This window comes from Argiope bruennichi, chromosome 10 (genome assembly GCF_947563725.1).
Source record: "Argiope bruennichi chromosome 10, qqArgBrue1.1, whole genome shotgun sequence".
In the NCBI taxonomy this organism is placed as follows: domain Eukaryota; kingdom Metazoa; phylum Arthropoda; class Arachnida; order Araneae; family Araneidae; genus Argiope; species Argiope bruennichi.
Window position 1 is genome coordinate 112,208,170 of NC_079160.1, and position 27,975 is coordinate 112,236,144.

Sequence of the window (27,975 nt, forward strand, 5' to 3'; positions counted from 1 at the left end):
GGGGCAGAATCTGTCTTCCTCGTGATCTGGGTGTCCCGTGTTCGAATCCTGATTCGGGCATGATTGTTCTCTTCCCTGTGTTCTATCAATGAGGTGTGTGAAAGTGAGTGTGTAAGCGTAATCTTCCTATGAGCTAGGAGTCAGACTTGCCCTCGGGTGCTTTAATCCCCAAGCTACTGCACTAACTCAGCTTAAATCTTTGACTTCGTCATCTTGAGACTGAGGATATTTTAATGCTTAAATATAGCTCACTCAACTTTACTGCTTATCAATTTCTTTGAAAATTAAAATAAATAAAGATATGAGAAAATTTTTAGAATAAAAATTTGAAAAGAAAGAATTAACTTTTAGATAATTATAACATGTTAAGGTGTAAAGTTTTTGTTATACATTACTTTGATAAATGTTAGTAACTAAAGCAAATATTCACTTTTAATATATTTTTTAATATTTACTTTTTTTATATTGAAGTAAGAATTGTAACTGTATTGTGCAATGAATGCATATGGTTTTATGTCAAATTAATAAAGTTTTCTTTAATAATTTATTTTAGGAATATATATTATGATAAAAATTAATATAGGAAATGAAATTTATATTAAAAAATGTTTCGTAATCTCTCAAAATCTTCTTCATTCAATGAGTTTTATATCAGGAGAAATTAAATAGTTGCATATTTCTTTTATGCCAATTAAAGCAATTTAAGAATAATTCAAAATCGTATTTATTGAACTGTTCATGTATTTTTTAAAATCTTTCTTAAATTGCATTTCCAGTAAAAAATGGTAAACATCAATATATTTCTATACATCAAATTTCCATCAAATTTTTCTATATCTGAATATTTAAAGAAAATTTAGCAATTATTTCATTTTAAATCATCTGAAACAAAAATGTAATGGTTTATGCCAATAAAGAACAAATCCTTTATTAATAAAATTTTTACCTTAAAAAAACGTTTAAATTTCGTTTAGAATTTTTTATTTTCAAAAATTGCTATTATCAAACGAAATTGCGGTACTTACAATGAAGAAAAGAAAATTCTGAGAATTCTTTCTCTCCTAAAAGCAACATACTTTGTTAAAGCAACCCCGCTATTTATATTGTTGGAACAGATAACATTTGCTATTTGTTTACTGTATGGAAAATAAGAAAAGTAAAATGGATTTAATTGATCTGCAAAAAAATAAAAATATAGAAAAATCAGAAAAATATTAAAATGCATAGAAAAATAAAAAAAACAAATGTTCTGAAATTGAAACTACACTTGATCTTAATTTGAATAATTTCAACTTCACTTAAAGAATTAGTGTTGGGTTGTTTTGAAAGAAATTTATCCAATCGACTAAAGACTATTCTGGTAGAGAATACGAAAACATACAAGCATGTAAAAAAATAATTAAGATTTCATCTTGTTTTTAAGATTTTATGTCATTACTTTCCATAGAATAATTAAATTATCTGAAACTAATTAAGTGAGAGAAGATAAAAATATGCTGTTTTGAAATCATTCGCATCTAAATTCCATTGCAGCTTTAATCACAATTAAAATAAACTTTTAATCAATTTTCATTGTTTGTTGCTGGTTGAATAGAAAGTTGGAATTTTCGTGAAACGCCCTCTAAGTAAATATTTTATATATACACTCCCACGCTTTTCCTGGCCTTAGTTTAAATAGTTTAGCTTGTTGGATATTTTAAATTGAATAAGTTTCTTTGTAGTCTTAATTTAAAATACCCTACGAATATAAGTACATCGAACCTTAGCTAACCTAAAGCAATTTAGATTTTTTTTTGAAATTTATTAACTTTTATATTTTAATAAAGATTCAAAACTGGGAAATTTCTTAGATTCTTAAATAGCCTAAGTACTCATCTCACTTGTGCTCAGATTCTGTCGAAAATTTGTTGCGTACATGCATATGTATAGCAATTCATGAAATTTGTCGAAAATCCGATAAGGTCACATTATTAGATTATGAGAGAAGATGAAGTGGTGTTCACCTTAGGATTTTCTCTTCCTAAGCTTTATTTCATAAAGTATATTCAGAAACGCAATAGTTACAAAATTTAAAATACTCGATGAATTTCCCATGTATCACGTGACTCTTCTTAGTTCTAGTATGACATTAGAGAAAGAAAGAGTATGTTAAGTGTCAAGCCGCTTTGTCGTTCACTGAAGTTTTAAAATATCCATTACGACTCTGGCATTGGTGTATGATGGAATACATTTGTTATTTTTTATAATCAAATATTGAAATCATTCATTCAAACTTCTGTTGGTTTATAAACATCGATGCAGGAATCGTAAGTTTTTGTAATTTTTAAAAATTGGTATTTTTTGTAAGGTCAATAAATGGTTTATTTACTATTTCTGTATTTCAGCGAAATAAAATTTTTATTTCTAATATTATCTTTTTACCGTGAATTTTTTATCTCTTTTTTTATTAAATTATATTTTTTTCCTAAAGATCAGGTTAGAGTATTTGTATGCTTCATTAAACGTTTCTTTAGAATCTAATTTGTTACTGCTATTCCGTAATAAAAAAGTTTACGCTTAGTATAAAAAAAAAAATGAAAGGTCGTGTCAGGTGAAGGTGTAGAACATTTTTACATGATGCCGCTTTTTATTTAATTTTTTCCTATGATTTTTTGTTTAATATTCGCTTTCACACACATTCCGATTCAGTTTTATGAATGTTGAAATTCATTACTATCTATAAAATTCAAACATTTTTATGCATAAAATGTATTTAATTTTTTTTTATCATAGCTTATAAAAACATGAATATTTCTGCTAATCTGATTTCTTTTATGATAAATATTAATCTCAGCGACGGACACAAAAACATCGATTGGATTGTTATTAATGCAATTTATAAGTATGCAAAAAAAAAACGTAAATTAAATAAATTAACATTTTATTAAAAGATTAGATCAAGAAGGAAAAAATTATACTCATCATTTTTAAAAATTTTAATTTTAATCATCATTAAAAAAAAAAAAAAAAACACCAAGTTATCCTGTAAAAAAATTTGTCACATTGTTTATTGACTGGTTTAATCATTTGTTAAAGATCAAATACTTTTTATATTTAGTTTTAAACAATTGCATATTTGCTTAAAAAATAGAATTTCATGTGGGATTATTTGGTATTGGGCTTTTAATGAATAAAACAGCCATGTGAAATTTTATTAAAAACCCTCTGTAATTTTGTTATTATTTTTATATAGATTTACAGTGTATAAAGTTAAAAAGTATAAAAAGATGATAAATTCCATAAATACTACTTAAATTTGATGCTTAATATATTAAAATTAGTGCCTCAAATATTTTATAAAAATTATGAACATGTGTCAGTTATTAATCAGATTTTTGAAAGAAGAGAAGAGAGAAAAATATTAAATTAACGTGAAAATATGGAAGAAAATTATTCTGAATCTTTTCTTCTAGTGCCTTGAGTTGTTAATTATATTTCCATCATATAAATTCCAAAGTGGTTTGTGTATAAATTATATAGCTGAATGTGGAAATGGATAATCAAGGGGAACTCCTAGACTTGATCCATGTGTAATTAATATGTTTTTCTTTTTTAATGTTTTTTTTATATAAATTGATTGTTTTTAATTATTAACATAAGCTTAATTTACTTAAATAACTATTAAAATTGTGATTAGTTAATTTTTTTCTGATTCTTCAAAACATGCTCATTATTCAAGACTGTATCATCGATTATTTCATTGAAATAAGTCATAGGAAGCCCATACTTACACATTTTTAATCCTTTCTTTAGGAATAAGTGCCTACTGAAACCCATATTTATTTTGCTGCTGTTTGTGAGTAAGTCATATAAATATAAAAATATAGTATTTGAAATAGTAAATACTAATATAGTTTTTATATAGTAAAAAATTTTATAGTCATATAAAAATATTTAAAAATTTTAATATTTTGTATTTAATACAAAATATTAAAATTGCAAAAGGTTGTAATTTATTATATAATATGTGTAATCCAACTAAGATATATTATAAATTTAATTTTTCTGTTAAGTGCATAGTAAGCTCGCCATATTTTAAAAATTAAACTATCTGTTTTATAGGATAAAAATAATAAAATTAGTAATTTAAATCTCTTTGAAATATATATTACATTTCACAATATTATTGGTTATCGTATCGAATTTCAAAATGATTTTTATAGTGAATTATCGTCAAGCCAGAATATTTTTTAAATGCCTGTCTGCAATTAGATAATTTTACTTATAATTGTATTTTATTATGTAATATAATTTACAACATTTATATCCTCTTCTACTTAATAATATAATGTATGTATTTAAAAATCAGCTGTAAAGCTTTTGTTCCTTTTTATCTTTTCTTAATCTTACTATATAAAATTCAAAAAAATTAAATATGAATTATTTTTCATCATTGTATCTACTTTAAAAAAGTAAATTTCTGATTTTCCTTACTTGTTCTTATTTTCTGAATTTCTTTATATTTGTTGCAATTTACTCAACAGTGATTTGTTTCTTTAACAGTTCTCTATTTTATGTATCCAGACAATTATGTGAGAAATTGAAAATATAGAATAAAAATGAATGATCACTTACTATTTTTATGGAAATGGAAATATTGTTTCATACTATTATGACAGATCCAAGTGAGTATTATTGCACTATTATGGCATTATAGATTTTCAGTACTTACACATTTACTGCATGCCATTAGTAAACTTTAGTATTCACTGCATGCTTTTAAGCAAATATAGATAAATTTTAGTTATCAAAGGATTTATTATTGTATGACAATTAATTGTTAGTTCATAAACATTTCATTATCTAAAGTATATTTCTTTCTCATCTAATTGAGCCTTTTTATTAATTAGAAAATAATATTGAGTTGCAATATAATCAGCTACAAATTTTTATGTTATTTTCATACAATATTTGTAAAAATAAAATTAGAAGCATTTATTTTTGTATACCATTGTGTCAGTCGAGAATAGTAATTTCTTTATTTTTGCATTTAGTATATTTAAATGTTACTGTTACAAGAATATTACCCTATCTTCCCAATACAGTATCTCATGTATTATATTAAAGACTATGTCAAAGTTTAAGCAAAATTCCATATTTGAAGAATTTTAAGATATATATTAAAAATCTTCTATACTTTCATTGTTTTAATTCATTTGTAATATTTTTCTTTTTTTCAAAAAATAAGCACAATAGTATTTTTTTAAAATTTTTTATTTATTTATTTATTTGCATCATCTACATTTATGAGTCATTCACAATATAAGGAATTGAAATTAAGATATTTGTTGGATATTCTATTCTTAGGACTGCTCGTGAGTGTGGATGTCATGAAGATAATCCAAACTTTATAATTATATCACAGCAGCTAAATGCCCAACTTGGCATGTCATTTTCTTTATAATGAGTTAAGATATTTATTTTGAACTTTATAATCACAATTATCTTAGCGAAGCATTTTAGCTTTTTCAAGACTGCCTTAATACAAGCTACTAATTATTGTTATTATATAGTTACAATTTATTTTATTCTCAACTTCATATTTTCTGTAATATTACATTATTTTTATTTGTCTATCAGATTATATATATATAATGTACTGTATCCTGAGAATACTTCTTTCATATGTTATATCATTAAAATTTGTTGTTTTTTTCCTTAGGCTTAGATTAAGACTTTAGTTCAGAATAATATAATATTTATTTGAACAGTCAGTGAAGAATTTCTTTGTAAAACATTACTGTTAATATTGTTAGCATCTATTTAATATATCAGCATGTTGTGGGGAATGTGTGTGCATATTAATACAGCTCATCATAAATTAGAAGGTAAATGACATTTTCCTTATTAAACATGTTGCAATAAGAATATTTTCCCTCCTCCTCTTATTAATAATTAGAATAATTTGATTTTTCCCCCTCCTCTTATCTGTGCAATATAAAGTTACTTTATGTGATGTTGTGATTTCCATGTTAATGGGAAAATGACATTTCACATCAACTTTTACTTATCTACAACTGCTATTAAAACAGTGAAAAATTATCAAAAGTTTTAAATGTATATACTTTTATCTTTATTTACTAAGATTATATTTGCGCAAAGGAATTTAGTTCAATAAATCTCATGCTTTAAAGTGACATGGAGAGTATTTCAGAAGTGACTTTTGTCAGATAACAAATATGAGTTTTGAGCTAAAACTTCAAAATTCTATTCCATACTAATTTAAACTCATTTGATCTTACTCAGATTTAAAGTGCAATAGGTCTGTATACACAACAGATCTTCCACAGAATCAAATCTTCATACTTCTTACCATAGTCTTGCTTGAATAAAATAAAGTTATGGAAATAAATGTTAATCTATAGTTAAGTAGGTATGTGCTGTCATCTGAAATTGATCACAGAACTCCTGGTGACAGAAATTTGAGAATTATCATAAAAATTATGAATGAATAGGCAGTAGCAAAAATACAGAATATAACCAATTTAAAATAAATTGTCTCTCGACATACACTATTTATTTAAGCTAAATGCTAACATGAAATAATTCATCTAATTTTATGTTGTTTTTTTCTTTTTCATGGCATTCTGTTAATGAGTGAGTTTTTTTTTTTTTTTTTTTCATTAAATGTTAGTTTTTAAAAAATTATTTATATCTGTACTAAAAGTCATATTACTTTTCGTAATTTCATGACATAAATTTGATTATACATTTCAAAGCTTTTAAATTATTAATACACGTAGAAAATCTTTTTATATTGAATTGGTTATGTCTATTTTTGCTGTTGCCTTTCTTTCACTGTCTGTTATTGTTTTTGAGTTAAACTTGTAATTGTTAAAATCGATCATTCAGGGAATTGTTATCCATCCAGCCAATTAACTGAGATTAGACATTATTTCCATAGCTGTAGCTTCCTTTGCTTCGGCCTGTATCTAAGTTCTCTGTATAAAGATAAAGCTATATACTCTCTATATAACTTATTGGATTTATTTGTATCATGCCTTTTAAAATTTTGCAATTAATTAGTTTGCTATTGTGGTATTTTCCCTTTAGCCGGGCTCGTTAGTCTTTTTTTTTTTTCTAAATTTTTGTAAAAGATTATTATTATTATTATTATTATTTTTTTTTTACTTATAGAAGGATCAAAAAGTAATATTGCTGCTAGGTTCCAAAATGCTCTTAATCTGCATGTTCTACCACCCATTGGAGTATTTTGGGACATTGAAAACTGTCAAGTACCTAAAGGAAAATCAGCCATTGCTCTTGTACAAAATATCCGAGAAAAATTTTTTAAAGATCATAGGGAAGCTGAATTCATGTGTGTTTGTGATATAAATAAAGAAAGTAAAGTTGTTATTCAAGAATTACTATTTGCACAGGTAAAATATATATTTATTTAATGCTTTAGTAGTTTAATGCATTTTTTTTTTTTTTTTCATTATTGTATTAATGACAAATAATTTATCGTTCTATTTTAAAATCTGGTAAATGAGCTGTCTTTTTTTTTATTTTTAATTTAACAAACAATGGTAACAAATAAAAATTCAGGAGTTTTTCTATTCCAATTTTTTTTTTCTGTCCTGTTTATTTTAAGGAAGAAATATATTTATTTTTATGTGCCTCTATATTTCAATTATGAATTGAAAATGCGGAAAATTTAGATTTATTATATGTAACATATTCAAGTAGTATTATGTGCTGCTGTTGATTTCTGGATTTCATATTTTTTTTTTCAGGTTACTGTTGTTCACATTAGTGCAACTAGTAAAAATGCTGCAGATGATAAATTAAAGCAATGCATGAAACGATTTGTAGATACTCATGGTACCCCAGCCACATTACTTCTCATTTCTGGTACTATTCATTAAAATTCTATTTTAAAAAATTATCTAGTGTTGTATTTTTATATATAGGATTTGAATGTATGTGAGTGCTCTAATCTATCAAAATAATACAGATGATAAACCTTTTTATTTTACTACTCAACTTACTCAAACCTTATTTGCAACTTAATAATTTTATTAGCTTTGCATATTTGTTATATGTCTCTATTTTATGTTTGTATGTTATCTTTGTTTGTTTTTATTATTACTAATTTATTTATTTGCTTCCATTTTTCCTGTTTTATTATATATATTTTTATTTTTCAATTAAATTTTTGAAGTCTAGAAATATTTAGAAGTCATTCAGTTAGTTTTTTTGTTAAATGCTTTTTTTCAACCTTCATGTTACTTTTCTCATATTTAATATGGAACCATTACATTGTTTCAATGTGCAGTCTTTACAATTGGTGATATAATGTCATTTTTGCAATATCATATACTTTTCTTTAAATCATTGGAAAATGGCAATGATTTCTGTCTGTCAAAAGATACATCGACGATTTAATACAGAATTTTTTAAAAATATCATTAAAATTTTTAATGCATTAAATTTTTAACTAATAGTTAAACTGTTTTAGATTTTTGTGGGTAATTTTATTCTTCTAACCTTACAGTGTGATTAGTTTAAGCAGAAAAATGAAAAAGTGAGTTCATGTAATAAGAAATAATTGCAATTTCTAATATTTTAAAGAGAAGACAAAATCCTTATAAACTAGCATTGGTGTTTTCCCCCTTACATTTTTGTACACTAAAACACCATGAAGTATTTTATTTCATGCTGTAATGAAGAAAACTGAGTATGTGTTTTGCATGCTTTTCTTTTGGGTTAAATATATTGTTTATATAAATTAGTTTTGTGATGAGTCAGCATGCTAAGTACATTTAGTTTGCTATGTTTTTAAATTATTATGTTCAATTACTCAAAATTTACTGGCAGGCATATTGCTGATCTTATTAATATATTTAATAAAACATTTAAAATAGATCTGAAAGTATGATGATAAAACCATGCACTAAATTTCAATCATCTGTTTTGTGTAGTTTTTAAGATATTGCTTGCTTACCCACAAATAAGAAAATAGATAGACTCACATTAGCAGAGTTCATTCATCTAATCATTACATTTTTGAGTTATCTTTTGCTAGTTGACAGACCAACACACAAACCAAAAATGGTTATTTTTTAAATTCATGGAATTTGATCATAGAGATTCATTGAAATCTCAAGATTCAATTTTTTTATGATCACAATGTTTTGTCTTTCTATGTTTTATGTATAAAAAAATATAAAAAAAACATATATATATTTTTTTAAATGTCTGTAAAGAGAAACTAATGGGCAGTAAGAGGGAAATTAATAAAGATCTTCCTTCTAATTATATATTATGGGACTAGTCTTTTTTTTTTTCAGATTTCTTGTCGGTTAAAATAAAATCTTAGATTCACAGTTGTTAGAAATAGATGTACTTCCTGCTATAAAGTATTATATATATAAATGTATAGTGAAGATATTGTTATAATAAGCATCAGATAGGAAAAGAAATTCAGAAAATATTTTATAACTGTCAGAGATTGGTTTTCTTTTATTATTTTAAAATATATTTTTTTAAAAATGTTTTTATTATGGAGCCTTTTTATCTTTGTTCTACATTTAGTACGTTTCTAGTTCTTAATTGAGTGAATAAAAAATATTTTGTAATAAAAAGGATATCTTGCAGATTCAGTATCAAAAGTAAAAGAATAGGGAATTTTGTTCTTATCGTATTAAATCATGTTTAATTCTACAAGTATGCTATACTTTCATACTGCCTTTATACATTAGTTTGTTGAAATAATTGTTTGCATCTGCACCAATATTAATTTTAAAAATGTCTTTTATTTTTGTCTTAATTTTTCTTTTTACCTGAGGGATCTGCATATTATATATATATATATATATATATACTTTTTACTTTACAGATGATGTAAATTTTGCATCCGATTTATCTGATTTTCGTCATCGTCATAACATTAGGATCGTTTTAATTCATCGAGGTCATGCTCATCCATCACTTCTTACCTGTGCTCATGAACATTATACATTTTCCACCATAACTCAAGATTTGCCTGTTAGAAGTCCTGTAAAAGTAAGGAATTCTTATGACACCCTTTTTGTCCTTGTTTGTGAAATCAACTTTATTATATTAATGTGACATTGCTTTTGAATTTCATTATTCTGAACCCTCCAAGAAGTTTCAACAAACATTTTAGAAAAAAGATTTATCTGCCTTTTATATCCTTTTTCTACTTATAATTTAATTTTATCTCTTCATTTTAAAAACGCATCTCCCTCTCTGCTGCCATTTAGCATTTACAAAATTTCTAAATTCTGTGAATATAGGAGGAAGTATATTTGACATTTATAATAACTTAGATATTCTTTTAAGTAATGCATTAATAATACATTATAATTTATCATGGAATTCATGCTTTTAAAATCTATCAGTAAAGTATGAAAATATCATAAATTTTTATTAGAAATATTGACCTGTTAGTCTTTTTTTTTTTTTTTTTTTTTTTTTTTAGTGTGTTGAGTAAATAAGAAAACAGCATTTATTAAATGAGATGGGAAATTGTAAACTGCAGGCAACTCAAAATATACTTCATTTATATTTTCTTAAATGGAATTCTCTAGTTAAATAATCAAATGATTAATTCATAACCAGACATGATTTAATGAAAATTTTTTAGTTTTTGTTTCTGTTTATCCTTCTTATAATTTAATTTTATCTCTTCATTTTAAAAACGCATCTCCCTCTCTGCTGCCATTTAGCATTTACAAAATTTCTAAATTCTGTGAATATAGGAGGAAGTATATTTGACATTTAATATAACTTAGATATTCTTTTAAGTAATGCATTAATAATACATTATAATTTATCATGGAATTCGTGCTTTTAAAATCTATCAGTAAAGTATGAAAATATCATAAATTTTTATTAGATATATTGACCTGTTAGTCTTTTTTTTTTTTTTTTTTTTTTTTTAGTGTGTTGAGTAAATAAGAAAACAGCATTTATTAAATGAGATGGGAAATTGTAAACTGCAGGCAACTCAAAATATACTTCATTTATATTTTCTTAAATGGAATTCTCTAGTTAAATAATCAAATGATTAATTCATAACCAGACATGATTTAATGAAAATTTTTTAGTTTTTGTTTCTGTTTATCCTTCTTATAATTTAATTTTATCTCTTCATTTTAAAAACGCATCTCCCTCTCTGCTGCCATTTAGCATTTACAAAATTATAAGATTACAAATTTTATTATTACAAATTTTAAGATTTTATGTTTTTAAAAATTAGAGCTAAGTTTTAATAAATATTGAGGATATTTTATTTTTGAGTAATGTATGATATTTGTTGTAATAAATGTTGATTTATTTATTCCCCCCCTTATTCCCTAGTCTGTAGATAGTCGTCCATGTGAATTGATAGTATCAGATTTACCTGTTAACAGAAAAGAAGGTCTTATAAAAAACAGATTACTCAAATTATCTAACAACTGTGGAGGAAAAGTTGTATCTGTAAATGGAAGTAAAGCTATTGTTAGATTTGCAAATGCTGATTCTGCTGCAAGGTGAGTTAAATGCTTAAAATATTATAATTTCCTTTTAAATCTTTATATATATATATATATATATATATATATATATATATATATATATATATATATATATATATATATATATATATATATATATTTTATGAACATAATCTTATCTTCTAATTTTTAGGCTTTTTCCTTCTAAACCATAATATGCAGATTTAAATGAATTAATTTTTATTATATTTTGCGATCTCTTTTTTTTTTTTTTTTGTTTTTCATAATGTATGTTGTTAGAAATCAATGCTACTATGTTTTTTTTTTAAAAATGTGGGGTAGCGCTGTCCCAGCTTTGCTAGTTCATTTTTAGATTTTTATATTTACCAAATATGAAAATGCATTGATTAAATTTAATTCTTATCTAATCAGCTGATCTTATATAAATTCAACATCTGTTTTAAGCAACGAATGTAACTTTAATCTGTTGGTTGTTGTAAGAGTACTCTAGAATTGAAATTAAAAGTTGTTTCTGAGGGCACGCAAATTTTATTTCCTAAAAATATTTAATTAATATTGCTGTCTTTTTGAGGGCAAGAGTTGGAGAGGGAAAAAAAATATTAATATAGGGAAATAAAAGATAACATTTTGCTGCTAACCTTATACTATTAAAATGCAAATATAAAAGTAAATATATTTTAAAACTTTAAAAATCAATTCTAAATATCACCCATTTTGATGTTTTCAATAAAATGAAGAGAATCTCTTGAAGTCAACTTTTAGACCTTTTAGTCATAAAAATTCTTTTAAAATAGATTTACCATTTTTTAAAATAGAATTGAGATTTTTAAATAAAATTGAGATTAAATAGAATTTGAAAATATAATTTGAATTTTTTTAAATAGAAGCGAGATTTTTGTTTTATGAAATTTGTGCAGAATTTCAATTTATTTTAAAAAGACTTTTTTCCTACAATTTCTCATTAATGCATTTAAATATTTTCTGCATTATGAATAAAAATGTTTGAAATTTCTAATGGGGGAAAAAAATCAAAAGGATATATATATTTTCCTCACATTTTTAAAAATCATGTACTAAACCCACTCAATTGATAGGGTGACATATGATCGAAGTAGCTTAAACGCAAAAGCATTAATAAAATGTGTAAAGTGCTGAGTGAGATATTTGAAAATTAATAATTAAAATGTTGAAATTAGACTAATATTAACTTGTTACATTCTAAATTGGAGAGTGTTCTGTTTTGATCCATTTTATATGCTTTTATTATCACTAATAACTGTATTTTTTGATCACTCAATGGCTGTTAAAGCTGTATTTCAAAGAAGGGAAAGTCTATTACCTATTATTTTTTTCTGGAAATTTTCAGCAAAAAATATTCATTTCAGGGAGGAGGAAATGTTCTTTAGCAATCATGTCGAGATAAGCTGCATTCATATGTAGAGGTTAACATTAAGGTTATCTTACTCTTTCCAGTATTTGAATGAGATTAAAATATCACAGTTTATCACAGAAGTGACAAAATGCATGTGTTGTATAAAATATGGCACTTCAGTGAGCAATTAACAAAATACAAGTGAGAAAAGGAGGGTACAAATTTCTTTTTCATATTTGTAAAAAAATGATGCCTCAGAAGTAGTATTTTGATTGCATTAGAAATGCTAAGCTTTGTTGTATGCTGCCTACATAAGTGGCATTAATTACTGTCTGATGTTATACATAATGCAATATATAGCTGTTGGGGTGAACTAAATGATATCATATGAGAAAGTAATTTTATAAAATTTTTATTCATTTGCCTTCTACTGTTCCTCTACTTTATTTCATATCCTTTGTTATAATTTGAATGCAGATATTTTTTTTAAAATTTTGCTTAAAGGATGTAAAACAAAATTTTCTTTAAGCATTATAAAATTAAATTAAATAGTTAATTAAAAAATTTTGGAAGTATTTTTTTAGGATTATTTGTACTTTTTTGAAAATCAATTTGATAACTATTTAGTTGAAAAAGGAAATAATAATAATTTTTGCAGTAATGTCAAAAAGAAAACATTTAACTAAAATTACTGGATTTGAAATAATGTGAAAGGAGGAAAATCATTCTTAGGCTTAGTTTTAGTTTTACAAAATGGTTTGTAATGGCTGTTCAATAAGGAAAGATCATAATTTTTTCAAGGTAATTCAAAAGTTGAAAACAAACAAGCAATGTAAAATTAAATGTGTAAAAAAAAAATAAAAAAAATAAAGACATCAGAAGTTTTATGTTTCTGAATCAATGCTATGATCTTGGCAACCCACAAATATGTATTGTTCACTTCCACTTACTTCAAAAATAAATGTGGTATGTGAGCTATATGCTCTCAAAATTTTTATTTTTTTGGCTGAAAAAATAAAGTGTTGAAGCATATATGATATTACAGAAAGTTTATAGACAGTTTGTCTTAATCTGTATCACAGCTAGAACATGGTTTAACAGGAGGGGAGAATTGTTTTTCAAGGAAAGTGGGCCTGGTATTCCAGCGACTGCTCTAACATAAGTAAACATCAACACCACTACTGTACTGCGAGGAAAGCTTGTTGTATTACATTAAGAGACCTAAAATAAAGTACAAATATTTCATTATGTGACTATTTGTACATTGTTCGTATAAAAACTGCCACAACATAGATTTACACACTGTGGGTGCTGAGACTATTCATTCCCAAACAAATAGATTTAAAGCTGAATTCAAGGCTATGAAATAATCTTTTTTTTTTTTTTTTCCAAAAATTATTACTGTTAATGTTAATTACTTCTTTATTGTGATCTTCATTGCAAGCATCAAAATTCTGTTAAAAGTGTTCATCATTAATACTGAAGGCAAGAGTAGTTGCTTTAAAAAATATGGTTGTATCATTTTTTGATATTCAAGAAAAGCATGTTGTATCACCACATACAATTGCAACTGGAGCATGCTATAGCAATCCATTTAGAGTCCTCCAAGGTCATTTTTTTAAAACAAAAAGTTGGATATTATACATTATGATAATGTGAAATTCCATACTGTCAGAACTGCTATCAAGTATTTTTCAAAATTATATATCAGTTTGATTTCCCATCTTCCTTATTACCCAATTTTTGCTACATGTGAATATTTTTGCCTTGAATTTGAAATAGCACCTTTGGGAAAAGTTTTTCTGTCATCAGGAGAGCTGTAGAGATTATTTTTAAAGACCTGACAAAAGAAAATTGCTTCCAGCATGTATTTGAAGGATGGAAAATCCATTGTATGCAATGGAGTGTATTTTGTGAAAGACCATCAATGATAAGAAAATTTATATCTATGATTATTTTTATTAATTTATTATCATTCTTTATTGAACAGCCTACATACATTGACATTTTTTCCCCCCTTTCTTTCTTGAAATACAAATTTATCTGTCACGAGCTGTTTTACCGCTATTAAATTTTGTATCTAAAAAGCTTTCTTTTTTGACTTTAACAAAAATGATAAATTCAGTTTTTACCCAATTTCTTTATGCATTAAAAAAATAAAGCCTGTAAAATAATTACTTAAAATATGCTATGTTAACAGATTTCTAAGAAATAACAGTTTGTGGAGAGTAGAAAATATTCTTCATAAGTCAACACTTTTCCTTGTGGGTGGTAGAATTACTACTAATAGATATTTTCCCCCTCTACCAAAGGTAAATGTTCTGTCTCCGAAGCAATAGGATTTAATTTCTTTCCTTCTATCTGGATTTTTTTTTTTTTAAATTATAGAAGTCTGACTAAGTTAAACATTCAAGTGCAATATTCAAGCATGGACAAAAAAAAATCATGATTATATTGGAAACTTTCACTTGGATTTCATTGCATTGAGACCTGATATTTATACAAAATTTAACTTTTATTATTAAAAATTTTCAGCAAAATATAATTTTTTTCTTATTAGTACTTTTATAGATGCAGAAAATTTTTTTATGTGCCATGATTTTTTAAAAAAAAGTGGCTCATTTTTAATGCATTTTTTATCAATAAAAGATTAATATTTTATATAAATATTTAACTTTATTACTAAGTACAATGCCTTCAATTTATAATACTTTGATATAAAAAGTATATAATTAACTCACATTGCTTGAAATGTGGGTTCAATCCCTTTTCTGTCATAAATGGAAAGATATGTTAAAATGGATGTCTTTCTCATAGATATAAATTTTTAAAATTTGCCAGTATTGAACTAAATTAATTAATGATTTTATTATTGTGAAAGTCTCCTTTTGAGCTTTATAAAGTATTAAAAAAATTTTGAAACTCTGGAAAGTAAAATGTTTTCTCCCTAAATATCTTAAGACAAGGATTTTTACAGAAAATAAACATAAAAATGACTTTAATATATATATCAGACATTAAAAAAACATTTATAAGATAGTATTAAGTATAAAAAAGAGTGAAAAAATATTCTAATCATTTTTAATTTAAACTCTGTTTTACTCCTAAAAAATTTCTTAATTCTTTAATCAACATGATTGCTTAGAAGCAGTGTGTTTTTTATTGGCTCTTATGGGAGATATTTTACTTCAAATGTTTTACATCATGGATATTGTAAGCATGCTTATGTACACAAATGTCTGTGCAATAAATAAATAAACTAACATAAATTTTTAAGAAATAATTAATAAAAGAATTTAAATGAATACTTAATCTTATACCTATCCCACTTCCTTAATATGTGCAACCAAAGCATTTTTTTTTTTTCTCTTTTTACTACAACTTTTTATTGTTCAACAATTAAAGGTTTAAAAACAAAAAACTCTCAAATATTGTGATTTCTTCTCATTTAACTATGTTGTTAATTTTAAATTTTTTCTCCATGTCTGTTGCTTTTCTCTGTTTCTATATAAGGGTAATTTTTTTTTCTCTTAAATTTGAAATTTTTTTTCTTTAATTTAGATATAAGTTGGATGAAATATTTAATGTCTAATACAATACAAAATTTAGAACTAATTTATGTAAAATTTTGGCATTTTTTTTTTCGGGATAATTTCCCCAAATATTACAGTAGAAAAATGATTTTTACATCTTAAAATTTAAAAAAAAAAAGTATTTTCATTGATTTAAAACTCCTAATTTATGTAAAATTTTGGCATTTTTTTTCGGGATAATTTCCCAAAATATTACAGTAGAAAAATTATTTTTACATCTTAAAATTAAAAAAAAAAAAAAAAGTATTTTAATTGATACCAAACCTTTTTGCCTTATAATTTCTCTTTCTATTTTTAAAATTTTAAAAATATTTTAAGCATTATTTACAAGAATATATTTCATCTTGACTTTCTTTTAATTGTTGTGACTAATTGTTCTGAAGATTCAGCTTATTTTTTCTAATGAGTAGGTTTCAGTATGACACATGCTTTTAATAAATTTTTTGATAATTTTTTTGTATTCAAAATTAAGGTTTTAATTCAGAACCAAGAAGTATTGCAAAACAAATTTTAAAGCCTCCATTTTTAAATATTATTGCTTTTTCCTGTGATATAATTGGTTATATAAAGATGTAGCCAGAAAATTAGGGAAATATAAAGCACAATTAACAGAATGGTGCAAAGTTTTTGAAATAATGTAAATTATATATTTATATAATATTTGAAATGTAAAAATTTTCGGAGGAAAAATTTGAAATTTTTAGCAGATATTAATCCCAGCAAACCAACTGACCATAAAAGGTGCCTAGCTAGTTATCAGTAACTAGGCTGCTAATTATTTAAAGTAAAAATTAATGTAAAGGAAAATTTGGAAAAAAAAAAAAAAAAAAATCTCATTTTCTGATTTTTTTAAAATAATTGGGAACATCAAAGAATCTGTCTCAAGCACCAGGTGCCGGTCTGATTTCACCAATTTTTTAAGCCATTTGAAAGTTTTTGAAAGAAAACACCATTTGAAAGCTGATATTTCTTAGATATGTTTGCAGCTTCCCTTTTCTTTCCATTTTCAAGAGAAATCTCAAGGGCCATTTCAATGTACATGGGAGGGGGACTACGACAGATTTTCACATCCATTCAACCAATATCATCAATTCTTAGTTCATTTGAAAGCTCATGATATTTGCATGTGCTATCAGTGTTCGCCAGCTGCATTTCGTTTTTGAGATATATCGATATGGACTAATTTAGCCATTTTGTGTGCATAGATAACCAATCTGAATGTTCTATGCTTGTTGTGCAATATAATTTATTATTAAGTGTGTATTAAGATGTCCATTAAAGTTGATAGTGAAGTTATAAAAGTATTGCTGTTAATATGGCTGCCAAACAGCTGATCGTTAAAGGCAGTTAGTAATAATTTAGTTTGCATGTACATGTGCTGTCAATATCATTGCATTTCTAAATCTTTTGAAAGTCTTGACCTAAATTTTTGATACAAAAGCATTTTCTTTCTTATTAATTATTAGGACATTATATTTAATTTTATGACTATATGAATCTTCTGAGATTTTTAATCTTATTAACATAGTCTTCCTGGATTATGTTTTGGATAGCTTTTAAAAAAAGCCGTGGAATCAGAACTTCAGCATCTGTTTCAAATTATTAACTCCCCCCCCCTCCCCTTCTTTCTTCTCTCAACTAACTAGAACTTTTCTTGCTGTTTGCACAGAACCAAAAATAGCAAAAAATATTTTTTTTTCCTTTTTTATATTGATTCCCAATTTATTTAAATTAATTTACATTGGAAATTATATGGTGTAAGAAGGATTTTTCAGTATAGAATTAATTAATTTTTTAGTATTTCTTACTCAGCTTTTTCGCTTTTAGGAATGAAATAAATGATAAAATAAGGTTCAGTTTTAAAATTTTTTTTATTTAAATGAAAACAATGTTTAAGGATGCATTCTAGTAATCCCATGCAACTTTACTCATGGCTGAGTTTGTTGAAATGTGTCGATAATTTTGATGCACACATGCAAATATATATATATATATATATATAATCTCATCTCACGGTGTTTGTGTTCGAACTCCTCCGAAACGGCTCAATCGATTTTCATGAAATTTTGTATGTGTATTTGGTAGGTATGAGAATAGCAGGGGTGTTTGTGCTCCGGGGAAACCCCGGAATTCCGGGGATTTTGAACTTCGATACCCGGAAATTCCGGGGATCGTCATTCAAAAGGAAGTAGGAATAATAATGAATTATTTATTTTGATCTGGGTAATTTTGTTTGCTTTGAAAGCAGAAAACGCAAGGTCAGTGTGTGTGGTGAAAACTTTTCCTTTCTTTCTCCAAAGTCAGTGATAATGCGTGAGAAGGGGGGAAAAACTTCTTTTTTGTTCTTTTCTTATTGCGAGTTATGACTCATTCCCCCGGTTCTCGGACATTCTCTTCTGGATTCTTTTCGGCAAGTAGGCGCGGCAGAAAAAAAAGGGAGAGACTTCGTTCGACCAGATGTGCGATCACGTGACCTGGGTTCAAAGGTCTTAATTTTGCAAAATTAATGGTTATTAATTTTGCAAAAAAAGTAATTCGTTGAACTTTTATAATTAGGTCATTCAATACTTCATAATTGTAATTTTTCATTTCCCCCCCCCTTCTCGAAACTCCAAAATGTCGGTAGTAAGTCCGTAAAAGTTTCAGGGGATTTTTTGGGGTCCCACAAACACCCCTGGAATAGGTCGTAAAGTATATTTCACAACGCTAGGTAATTAGGGTGTTCCTATCCACGTTCACCGTACACTGAGGAGATCAGTGCTTGCTTGAAATCATCGCCACTGTGACGTAATGTTGAAAAAGTCCAGCTAAAAATGAACACGCGCGTCCAAATGCTACAAGATCCATCTGCTGACACATTCTCGGATCAATTGTTAGATATCGGTGATGGAAAAGTTGCTGTCTATGAAAATACTGAATGCATAAAATTGCCCACTAATTTCTGCACTATCGTTGATTCCCAAAATGCTCTCATTGACCATATATTTCCCGATGCACGTACATAATTCATGCGTGGCTGGCAGAAAGAGCCATTTTGGCAGGAAAAATTTGAACGTCGATGATTTAAACTTCAAGATACAGCAGTCGTTGCCAGGCGACTTGGTATCATACAAATTGATCGATACAGTTTGCGATGCTAACGGAGCTGTAAATTATCCAACAGATTTTTGAACTCACTGGATTTGCCAGGCATGTCACCACACCTTCTACGACTGAAAGTTGGATCTCCGGTTATTTTACTTCGAAATTTGAACCTACCATGGCTGTGCAATGACACGCGATTGGTCATCAAAAAATGGATGAAAAACGTTATCGAAGCCACCATTTTGAATGGTAAATTCCGAGCCGAAAATGTTTTGCTGCCACGAATTCCAATGATTCTCACAGATGTACCAATCGAATTCAAACGCGTTCAATTTCCTATCAGATTCGCATTCGCAGTGACAATCAATAAGTCGCAAGCCCAAACGATGTCTGTTTGCGGCTTAGATTTGGGCACACCATGTTTTTCACACGTAGCATGTTCTCGCGTGGGCAAACTATCGAGCTTATTTGTGTTGGCTAAAGACGGACTGAGAAAAAATATCGTACACTCAATTGCTCTTCGAAATGAATATTGATTTTCTTTATTTCATTTTTATACTTTAGAACAAAAAATATATTACTTTTTTCACTTTAAGTTTAACTTTTAAGAGATCAAACAATGTATATATTCGTTACGTTAATGAAATACATTGTATTGAGAAAATGAATGGTTGGTGTTTTTTAGTTTTATCGGCGATCATCATCTATAGTGCTCCATTCTTCTTTCTGTCATAGATCCCATCCCTACACACTTACAATACATTCGTTAACATCCAAAATATTCAATAGAAATAATTTATAAGGCAGAACAACGTTTGCCGGATCAGCTAGTATATATATATTTCTGCGCTTTGGACGGGTAGTTTTCGTGGTGTGTAACGTTTTGTATGTTAGGAGGTTTTTATCTTCCTCATAAATAAAATAAGTATGTGGCGGTTTGTCATATCTGATACTGTTTTACTAATCCAAGGAATTCCTTTACTGTTGGACAATTAGTTTAAACCAGCGGGAGTAGTCTCCCCCAAACTTTCTCGTATGCTCTGTAATAAAGGTGTTATCCCAGAGAACGTCCTACATAGCATTGGCGTACAATAATTACGAAATATTAAAATTTGGTGTGAATTCAGCATTTTTACTGAATCTATCGTGTCACCGCTGGCGAATTAATCCTTGGGATAAGGACAAAAGTATCCAAAAATTGAATTTATTTTTCTGTCGCCTTCTTCCCAATCAATTGAAACATAAATTTGACACAAAATTACATTTATAGTCACATATGAAATTTGATATATTTAAGTCATTGTATCTTTGAGCTATCACGTTTACATGTTTTGATAGACGGATAGACGCTGAACCCCTTGTTGGAATTGGTTCAAAATTTGACAGATGTCTACACTATAAATGTTAAATCTGTGTACGTAATTTTATCTATCTACTGTGTTTCGTTTTGTAGTTATCGTGTTAAATTATATTCGAATAGCTGGAAAGACAGACTTCCTCGGAATGGATTTTACGCAAAATTTGATAGAAATCTATAAATTCGACAGAAAGACCGTTTACCAAATTTCGTCCCTCTAGGTCAGAGCTTGTTTGAATTATCTTCGTCACAGACAGGCATTTTCCCAAAATGTGTTTTTCGAACTCAAGGTGATTTAAAACTTGAAGATTCGTCAAAATCTCGAGTTCTAATTTTTTGACTATTACTATACTTTCGCGATACTAAATATAGGAGAAAATAAAAATGAGTGTAAGTAGATACTTTTGAGTTTACATTTAGCTCTTAGGTGAAATCTAGAACTGAGACGTTTTCTTAATCTTCATCTGTGAATAGAATTATTGAATGATTATCATACAGTAATTTTCCTTCACCATCAATTAACCCCAAATCTGGGTGCAAACGTTAATCATTATTTTTCATTAAAAGAAAAATGAAAGGAAAGCATTTCTTGTTTTTGTTATTGAAAAATCGTGAGTTCGAGAACCGATACCCCTGAAAGTCTGCGGTGATGGACATCGAACTTGTAACAAAGAATCGAATATTCTCCAGGTAGTATGGTGAAGAAATAGAAAATATAATGACTACTCAGACCTTTCTCTTTATATGGTCGGTTCAAATTCTCGTTTAGTTTCAAAATAATAGGTTGGTCAAGTGCTGAACTTAACTCAACTGAACGAATGTCTAGAATTCAGATGATTAAAAAAATGCTGATTTGGAACGAGTAATGCCTTGAAAATTAAGTTTTAAAGTGTTTTAAGACAAAAGGCAATTGGAAACAAATGATGTTGCAATCGCTTTTTGGGGGGGGGTAGTAAGACCTCGTTCATTATGAATTGTTTAAATTCCTGCAATAATTTATTTGGGCCCTAATAAGTGAATTGCTGTTTCAAAACATTTTTAAAAATTTGATACAATGATTAATGATTAGTTTTTGATTACGTTAATTTCAGTTTCAGTTCTTGCTTTCGTAAATAGAATTAAATTCCAAACCAAGGAGATAAGAATCTTCAAGGTTCACCAGTGCTGCTGAAACCATGAAATGTCTTTTTAAAATTACGGCTGCGGAAACTTTTAAATTAAAGTACATATATTTTTCTTCTTTCATTTTTTTATGTAATGGCATAAATTAGTTCCCAGAGACATTATTTAAAGTTGAAGGCCAATGAGACATTTTCAGTATCTGAATATTTAGTGGTTCCATTGTAACTGGCTGATTTAATTTAATTTTCTACTCAGGATAAAATTTCAGTTTTGATATTCTTCGTGAACCTTTTGCTATCATGTTTTTGTCTTTGTGCATCATATGCCTTTACGTTGGATCTAGAAGCTTGGATATGTCAGCCAAGTGTCAATCTTGTTGTCGAATCTTGGCACAAACGCAGCCTTGTGTTTCGTAATCTTCCTGAAATAGACCATTGATCTGATGGATGAAACAGTGAATCATATTTTTACTTGAAATTGCATTTATTGCGAGTTACATTCTCTAAATATAATATATAATAGTTTGTTGTGGAAAAAGGCTGCCTATATGATATTATTACGAAAAGTTTATCTGAAAATGAGATCTATTGCAGTGGATATAAGGTGAAATAGTCGAAGGCTTAATAACAAATAATAATGTTTTATTTTACCTGAACATTTACTCAATACTTTACTCAATTTACTTTACATACTCAACAAAAAAATAAATAGTTGAAGCACATACGAAACAGCATTTGCATTAAACAGCAGCGCAGATCGAGTAAATAGGTGATAAACAACCGTAACAACACAAAGTGATCAGAGAGAACTCGAAGGAGACTTCGCACGACTATTCATGCCTCTCGAATCGTCTGCTACTTCCAGCTGACGACGCACTACTCGGCTCAGTACTGATAGACTCCTACCTTTATTATTCGACTTTTTATAGTTTCCGAGTCGGGCACAGGAACTTCTAGAAGGATATCGCAACTCCCGTCTTAATAAAACTATCGCTTAGATTCTTGCTGTTTCTGGAATCTTCGAGTTTGTCACCGAATAATCGCCAAGCCCGGGAATCATTTATCCTGCATCTATTCATCATCCGTTAGAACTAACTGTAAAACTATTTTTCTTACCATGAAAGTGATTGCACATGGAGGCAGTATTACAATTTCTTAACATTATACACTTGGCTATTAAATACTATTAGAAATTTGGGGTTATTTCCTTTTATATATATATATAAAAGGGAAAGTTTTAAAAACACCGTTATAATAGGTATCATAAATAAAAATTTATCTAGAATTAATTTCATTCGAATCGATCGGCGTTTTTCTCCATGAATAGAGATAATTTAGTATGCCACTGTCCGACTGCAGCACAGATCGCTGTTTAAAAGATTCAGTGAAAAAGATGGTTAGTCTTTTTGTATGATACAGTTCGGATAATTGAGATAAATTTAAGCTTGTATTGTTTTATTAGGCGCGATGGTTCATAATCTTGTTGATATAATCAGTTCCGTCAGCTTCGATGTGTTCTGTTTGCAGTATTTAACATTGCCTCCCCTCCTCTTAATTTGTGAATTTCAGAGGTAATTTTCCAACATTTTACATTATAGTCAAAACCATAATAGAATTTGGACCGCATTGGCCTGGTAATAAGGTGTCGATTTGGGGGCCAGAAGGTTCTAGGTTCAAATCCAATTTCATCAAAATTCTATTGTGTATGCGGGTCTAACACACTTTAAATCTGGCATCAGGGGGCAAAAATCCTCCTATTGGTGCGGTGCGGAAATTTGGAGAAGGCGATGCCAGTTGCCCTACTCATCCAATCGCAGTAAAATATTATGCCATCTCAAAATAGCTCTAGTGTTGCTTTTATAACCATATGATAATATAACTAAATTGAACCAAACTTGATAATTCTTGTTCTGAAACTTGACAATTGAACAAGACAATTCTTGTACTGAAACTTGACAATTGAACAAGACAATTCTTGTACTGAAACTTGACAATTGAACAAGACAATTCTTGTTCTGAAACTTGACAATTGAACAAGACAATTCTTGTTCTGAAACTTGACAATCGAACAAGACAATTCTTGTTCTGAAAACATTAAATAGTTTGAAGGTTTTTCAAGAATTGCTGAATATTCGATGTCTTAATACTGCTCAGTGCAAATTAGTTTCGCATCAGAAAATATTTTTCTGCTAACTTTTTGCTTTCTCATATACGAAGTATATAGAAAGTCTTGTAATCGTCAAAAAAAAATCAAACTCCAGATTTTGACAAAGTTCCTCGTTTTAGACTTCCCTGAGTTCGAAAAAGCATATTTTTGGAAAATGTTTGTCTTATCTGTTTGTGACAAAGATAATTCAAAAACATTTTGAGCTAGATAGAGGGAATTTGGTATCCGATTTTTATACCAAATTTGCAGATTTCTATTAAATGTTGAGCAAAATACGCTCAGAAGAAGTCTCTCCTTTTTTTCGATTATAAGTTAATCACAAAACGAAGAAAGCTAGATAAATAAAATTCGGTACACACATTTAACATCTATAATGTAGATGCCAATTAACCCTTTCGCCGTCCTCTTCTGTCCGCAAAAATTGCTCCCCAGCGGTCCTCTGTTTTTCGCCGTTATGTACTGTTGTTTTCTCTGTACAGATAAGAACAAATAAAAATAACAAGTAACATTTACAAAGTGTTTTAAACGCTTAAAATTTTTAAAATATAGAAGAAAACTTGAAGCCCTTTACGGCTGCCCTGCAGACGTTACACTTGAACGCGCCAGACGCGTTATGGACGACGAAGAGGTTAAAGTTTGAGCAAAATCCAAGAAGGGATTGGCCGTCTGTCAGTCTATATTTTCAAAAACATGTAAACGCGATAATTCAAAAACGCAAAGACTTAAATATATCGAATTTAATATGGGATTTTGGAATTAAAATTGTAGTTCTGTATCAGGTTTTTGATTGTTGGATAGAAAAATGAGTCTAAAACACAAATACGATTTTTATATACTGTTAACTGAATACCAGAGATAAGCTGCCAAAAAACTGGCCAAGGACCACACGATAAATTCAGTTAAAATGCTAAGCTCACGTTAGATATCACGTTAGTCCATATGCTTTGGCAGAAAAAACAACAACTTATTACCAGTTAATGATAATAGGAGGAGATCGATTAGCATTTTTTAATTTAATGGTGAAAAACAAGCCACGATATTAAAAATTGATTTGAACCTATTAGTAGAATTGTAAACATGTTACAAAAGATAGTAGCTAATCTTATTTAGAATATCTTATCAGATCATGTATTATTTTCATGACGTTAAAGGTTTAGAACTTCTTATTTCGATTCTCAGAACTTCAAAATGGAAGTCAACAGCAATTAACTTTATTTATTTATGTATTTATTTATTTTTCTGCGAAGAATAATTTTACATACTTTTGTTTCAGGCATATTTTCACAATTTTAGAATTAAATATTTTTTTACAGTCGAATATAGAAATACCATTAATAAATTCAACGTTTAAAGGAATTATAAAATGATCTCACTTCCGAAATCTATTGAAGCGTAAACGATTTTTGTTGTTGTTGTTCTTTTGTTCTCGTTTAGAAAAAAGAAAATATATGAACTCGAGATTTTGATGGATCATCTCATTTTAGGATCCTTAAAGTTTGGATATAGGAGCCAGTCTAAAATAATATTCTATTATCACAAAATAATGTATCAATGTCTGGAAGATATCGTAACTATGTTATTCGGCATTTTATGTTGATAGGATAGCATTAATTTTTTTTCTCCATACCACAAACAGTATTACAATACTTTTTGTGGTATGTTAATTTCTGAAAAACAAAGGAAATTTGACTTAATATGATAAATAATACTGTTAGCTCTTTCTTGTCTGTCCCTCCGTGTGTGTCAATAATTCACAAAGATGAGTTTGATAATTGAAATAATAGTAAAATTATAGATCTGTGCTAAATTTTGAATCGAATTCTTAATCAAGAAGTTTGTTTGCCCGTCAGTATATGTGTGAATACTTTATCTCAAAATGCAACGTTTGATGCACAACATTCTGTTCTCTCATTTAAGTTGTAGATCTGCATCTTATTTTCGAAGAAATCCTTTCACAAGTTGAATGCCTGAAATGTAATCTGTTTTTGGCTATGTGAGCGCTTTAACTCGGAAAATGCAGTAAGCTAAATGGATAAATTTTAATATATGTTATATATGGGGATCGGTAAGGTAATTTTAATCTTTTTAAATTCAAAACTACAGCTCACATTAAGACAGGGAAATAACTGGGCCTATCGTAAAGTGACTGTGGTGAACTTATTGAGACAGGTTATAGCACCCCCAGCAAAGAAGTTACAAAAATGATTTTAAAAAAATGGAAGTCCACCAAAAAGTTCATTTAGAAAAATGTACGCCATACCATAATAATAAAAATAAAATTGGGACAGGTTTTTTAGAATTATCTGTAAAATAGGCGAAGATAATTTTGATTTAACCCTTTCTAGGGCCGTGGGAAGTATGCTTCCCGCCAAATTTATCAATCTTTGTATGAAATTATGTAGGCTGGCATCAGTTCTGACAAATTTTTTTAGAAAGACAGAAATTTAGATGCTTCAGTTCTTTATCTTATATAAAATGATGTGTCTTGATTTGTTACTTAATTATTAATTAATCAAATTAAATTTATCTAATAAGCTAAATGAATCCCTTTTCGTATTCTAATTTCAAACATAAAAATATTTAAACATAATATGACTAGAAAAAAATGACCCTTTAAAGGGTTAATTTATGAATATTTTGAAAAAAGGTTCGAAAAAAAATTGAAAGATGTGTTCTCCGATGTTATTATACAGTTTTTCGGAGTTAAGCAACGGTAAAATGAAATGTAAACGAAAACAACGAAAAAGTTAACATTAGTAATAATAATAAATCTGAAAGATGTACTTGAAGGGGGGGGGATCTGATAATACATTTTTTAAACCAGTTTTAAGACGAACCCTTTTTTAAGTCACGGTAACTTCCTAATTTTAATTTTCAATATCTCCGCCGCCAATTTTACAGATAACTTATTAAATCTTTTCCTTTGACTCTATTATGGCATAGCATATTGAAAAATTTGGCCGATCTCCTTTTTTTTTAAAGGGTGCAGGTATTTTTTTTGTAATTTCCTTATATCTTTACTAGGGATATGGTAATCTGTCTTAATGAATTTATCATAATCACTTTACTATAAATACATGTTACTCCTCTTGCTATATAAGACGCCATTTTGAATTTAAAGGGTTTAGAAAGACTGTTCGATTACCTTGTGTGTGTGGGCGTGCGTGTGTTAGCAGTTTCGTGGCCGAATCGAAGAAGCTATTTTGAAGATTTTAAAACTTCGCTTTACTTCATTCCGGGAGGCATGATCTATGTACAAGAATAAGTGGCGAGAAATACGTCAGTCAACATCGTGATGCAAGAGCAAAAGAGAAGCCGAAATTTTCCTTTCCATGGCTTTTTACAATGTGATCCTGATAGGGATTTCTTTGACACGTGTCGATTTAGGATATGGAAATTTAGGTATCTTTAAAAAAATGGTGCAAACATTAAGGATTTTTATCCCTTTTCTTGGAGCGTGAGAACCCGCTGATTTCAGCAGTTTTATAAAGCACAAGTAGGATTAATTAAATAAAAAAAAGTAGGAATTGGATCAGGAAATAAGAGACCATTTTAGAAGAAAGTTAATATGGTATAAATTAAGATAAAATTTAACGACTTATTAAATATAATAAGTCGCCGTATTTAATGAATAATAGCGATTTAATATTGTAACATCTTTGAATATTAATTTCGGATACATAGATGTGAGGGTCATTTGTAATCAGTAATAGTTGTAGTGTTGAAATAGGTTCAATTTGGATAGGATATTTGAAG

At 27.8% G+C, this 27,975-nt stretch overlaps 1 protein-coding gene across 6 annotated transcripts in view; it reads left to right on the top strand.

Moving 5' to 3' along the window:
* The first annotated feature begins 2,177 nt into the window (after window positions 1–2,177).
* Window positions 2,178–27,975, top strand: part of LOC129988124 (meiosis regulator and mRNA stability factor 1-like) — a 52,529-nt gene continuing 26,731 nt past the window's right edge. For 5 of the 6 annotated variants that reach the window (XM_056096258.1, XM_056096263.1, XM_056096260.1 and 2 more), the window contains exons 1-7: window positions 2,217–2,306; window positions 3,793–3,839; window positions 4,543–4,664; window positions 7,177–7,418; window positions 7,776–7,893; window positions 9,881–10,047; window positions 11,368–11,540. In XM_056096258.1, the coding sequence (XP_055952233.1) occupies window positions 4,622–4,664; window positions 7,177–7,418; window positions 7,776–7,893; window positions 9,881–10,047; window positions 11,368–11,540 (743 nt within the window). In that variant the 5' untranslated portion in view covers window positions 2,217–2,306; window positions 3,793–3,839; window positions 4,543–4,621. Of the gene's footprint in view, window positions 2,307–3,792; window positions 3,840–4,542; window positions 4,665–7,176; window positions 7,419–7,775; window positions 7,894–9,880; window positions 10,048–11,367; window positions 11,541–27,975 lie in introns of all 6 variants that reach the window. The other variant, XM_056096259.1, reaches the window with a different exon arrangement.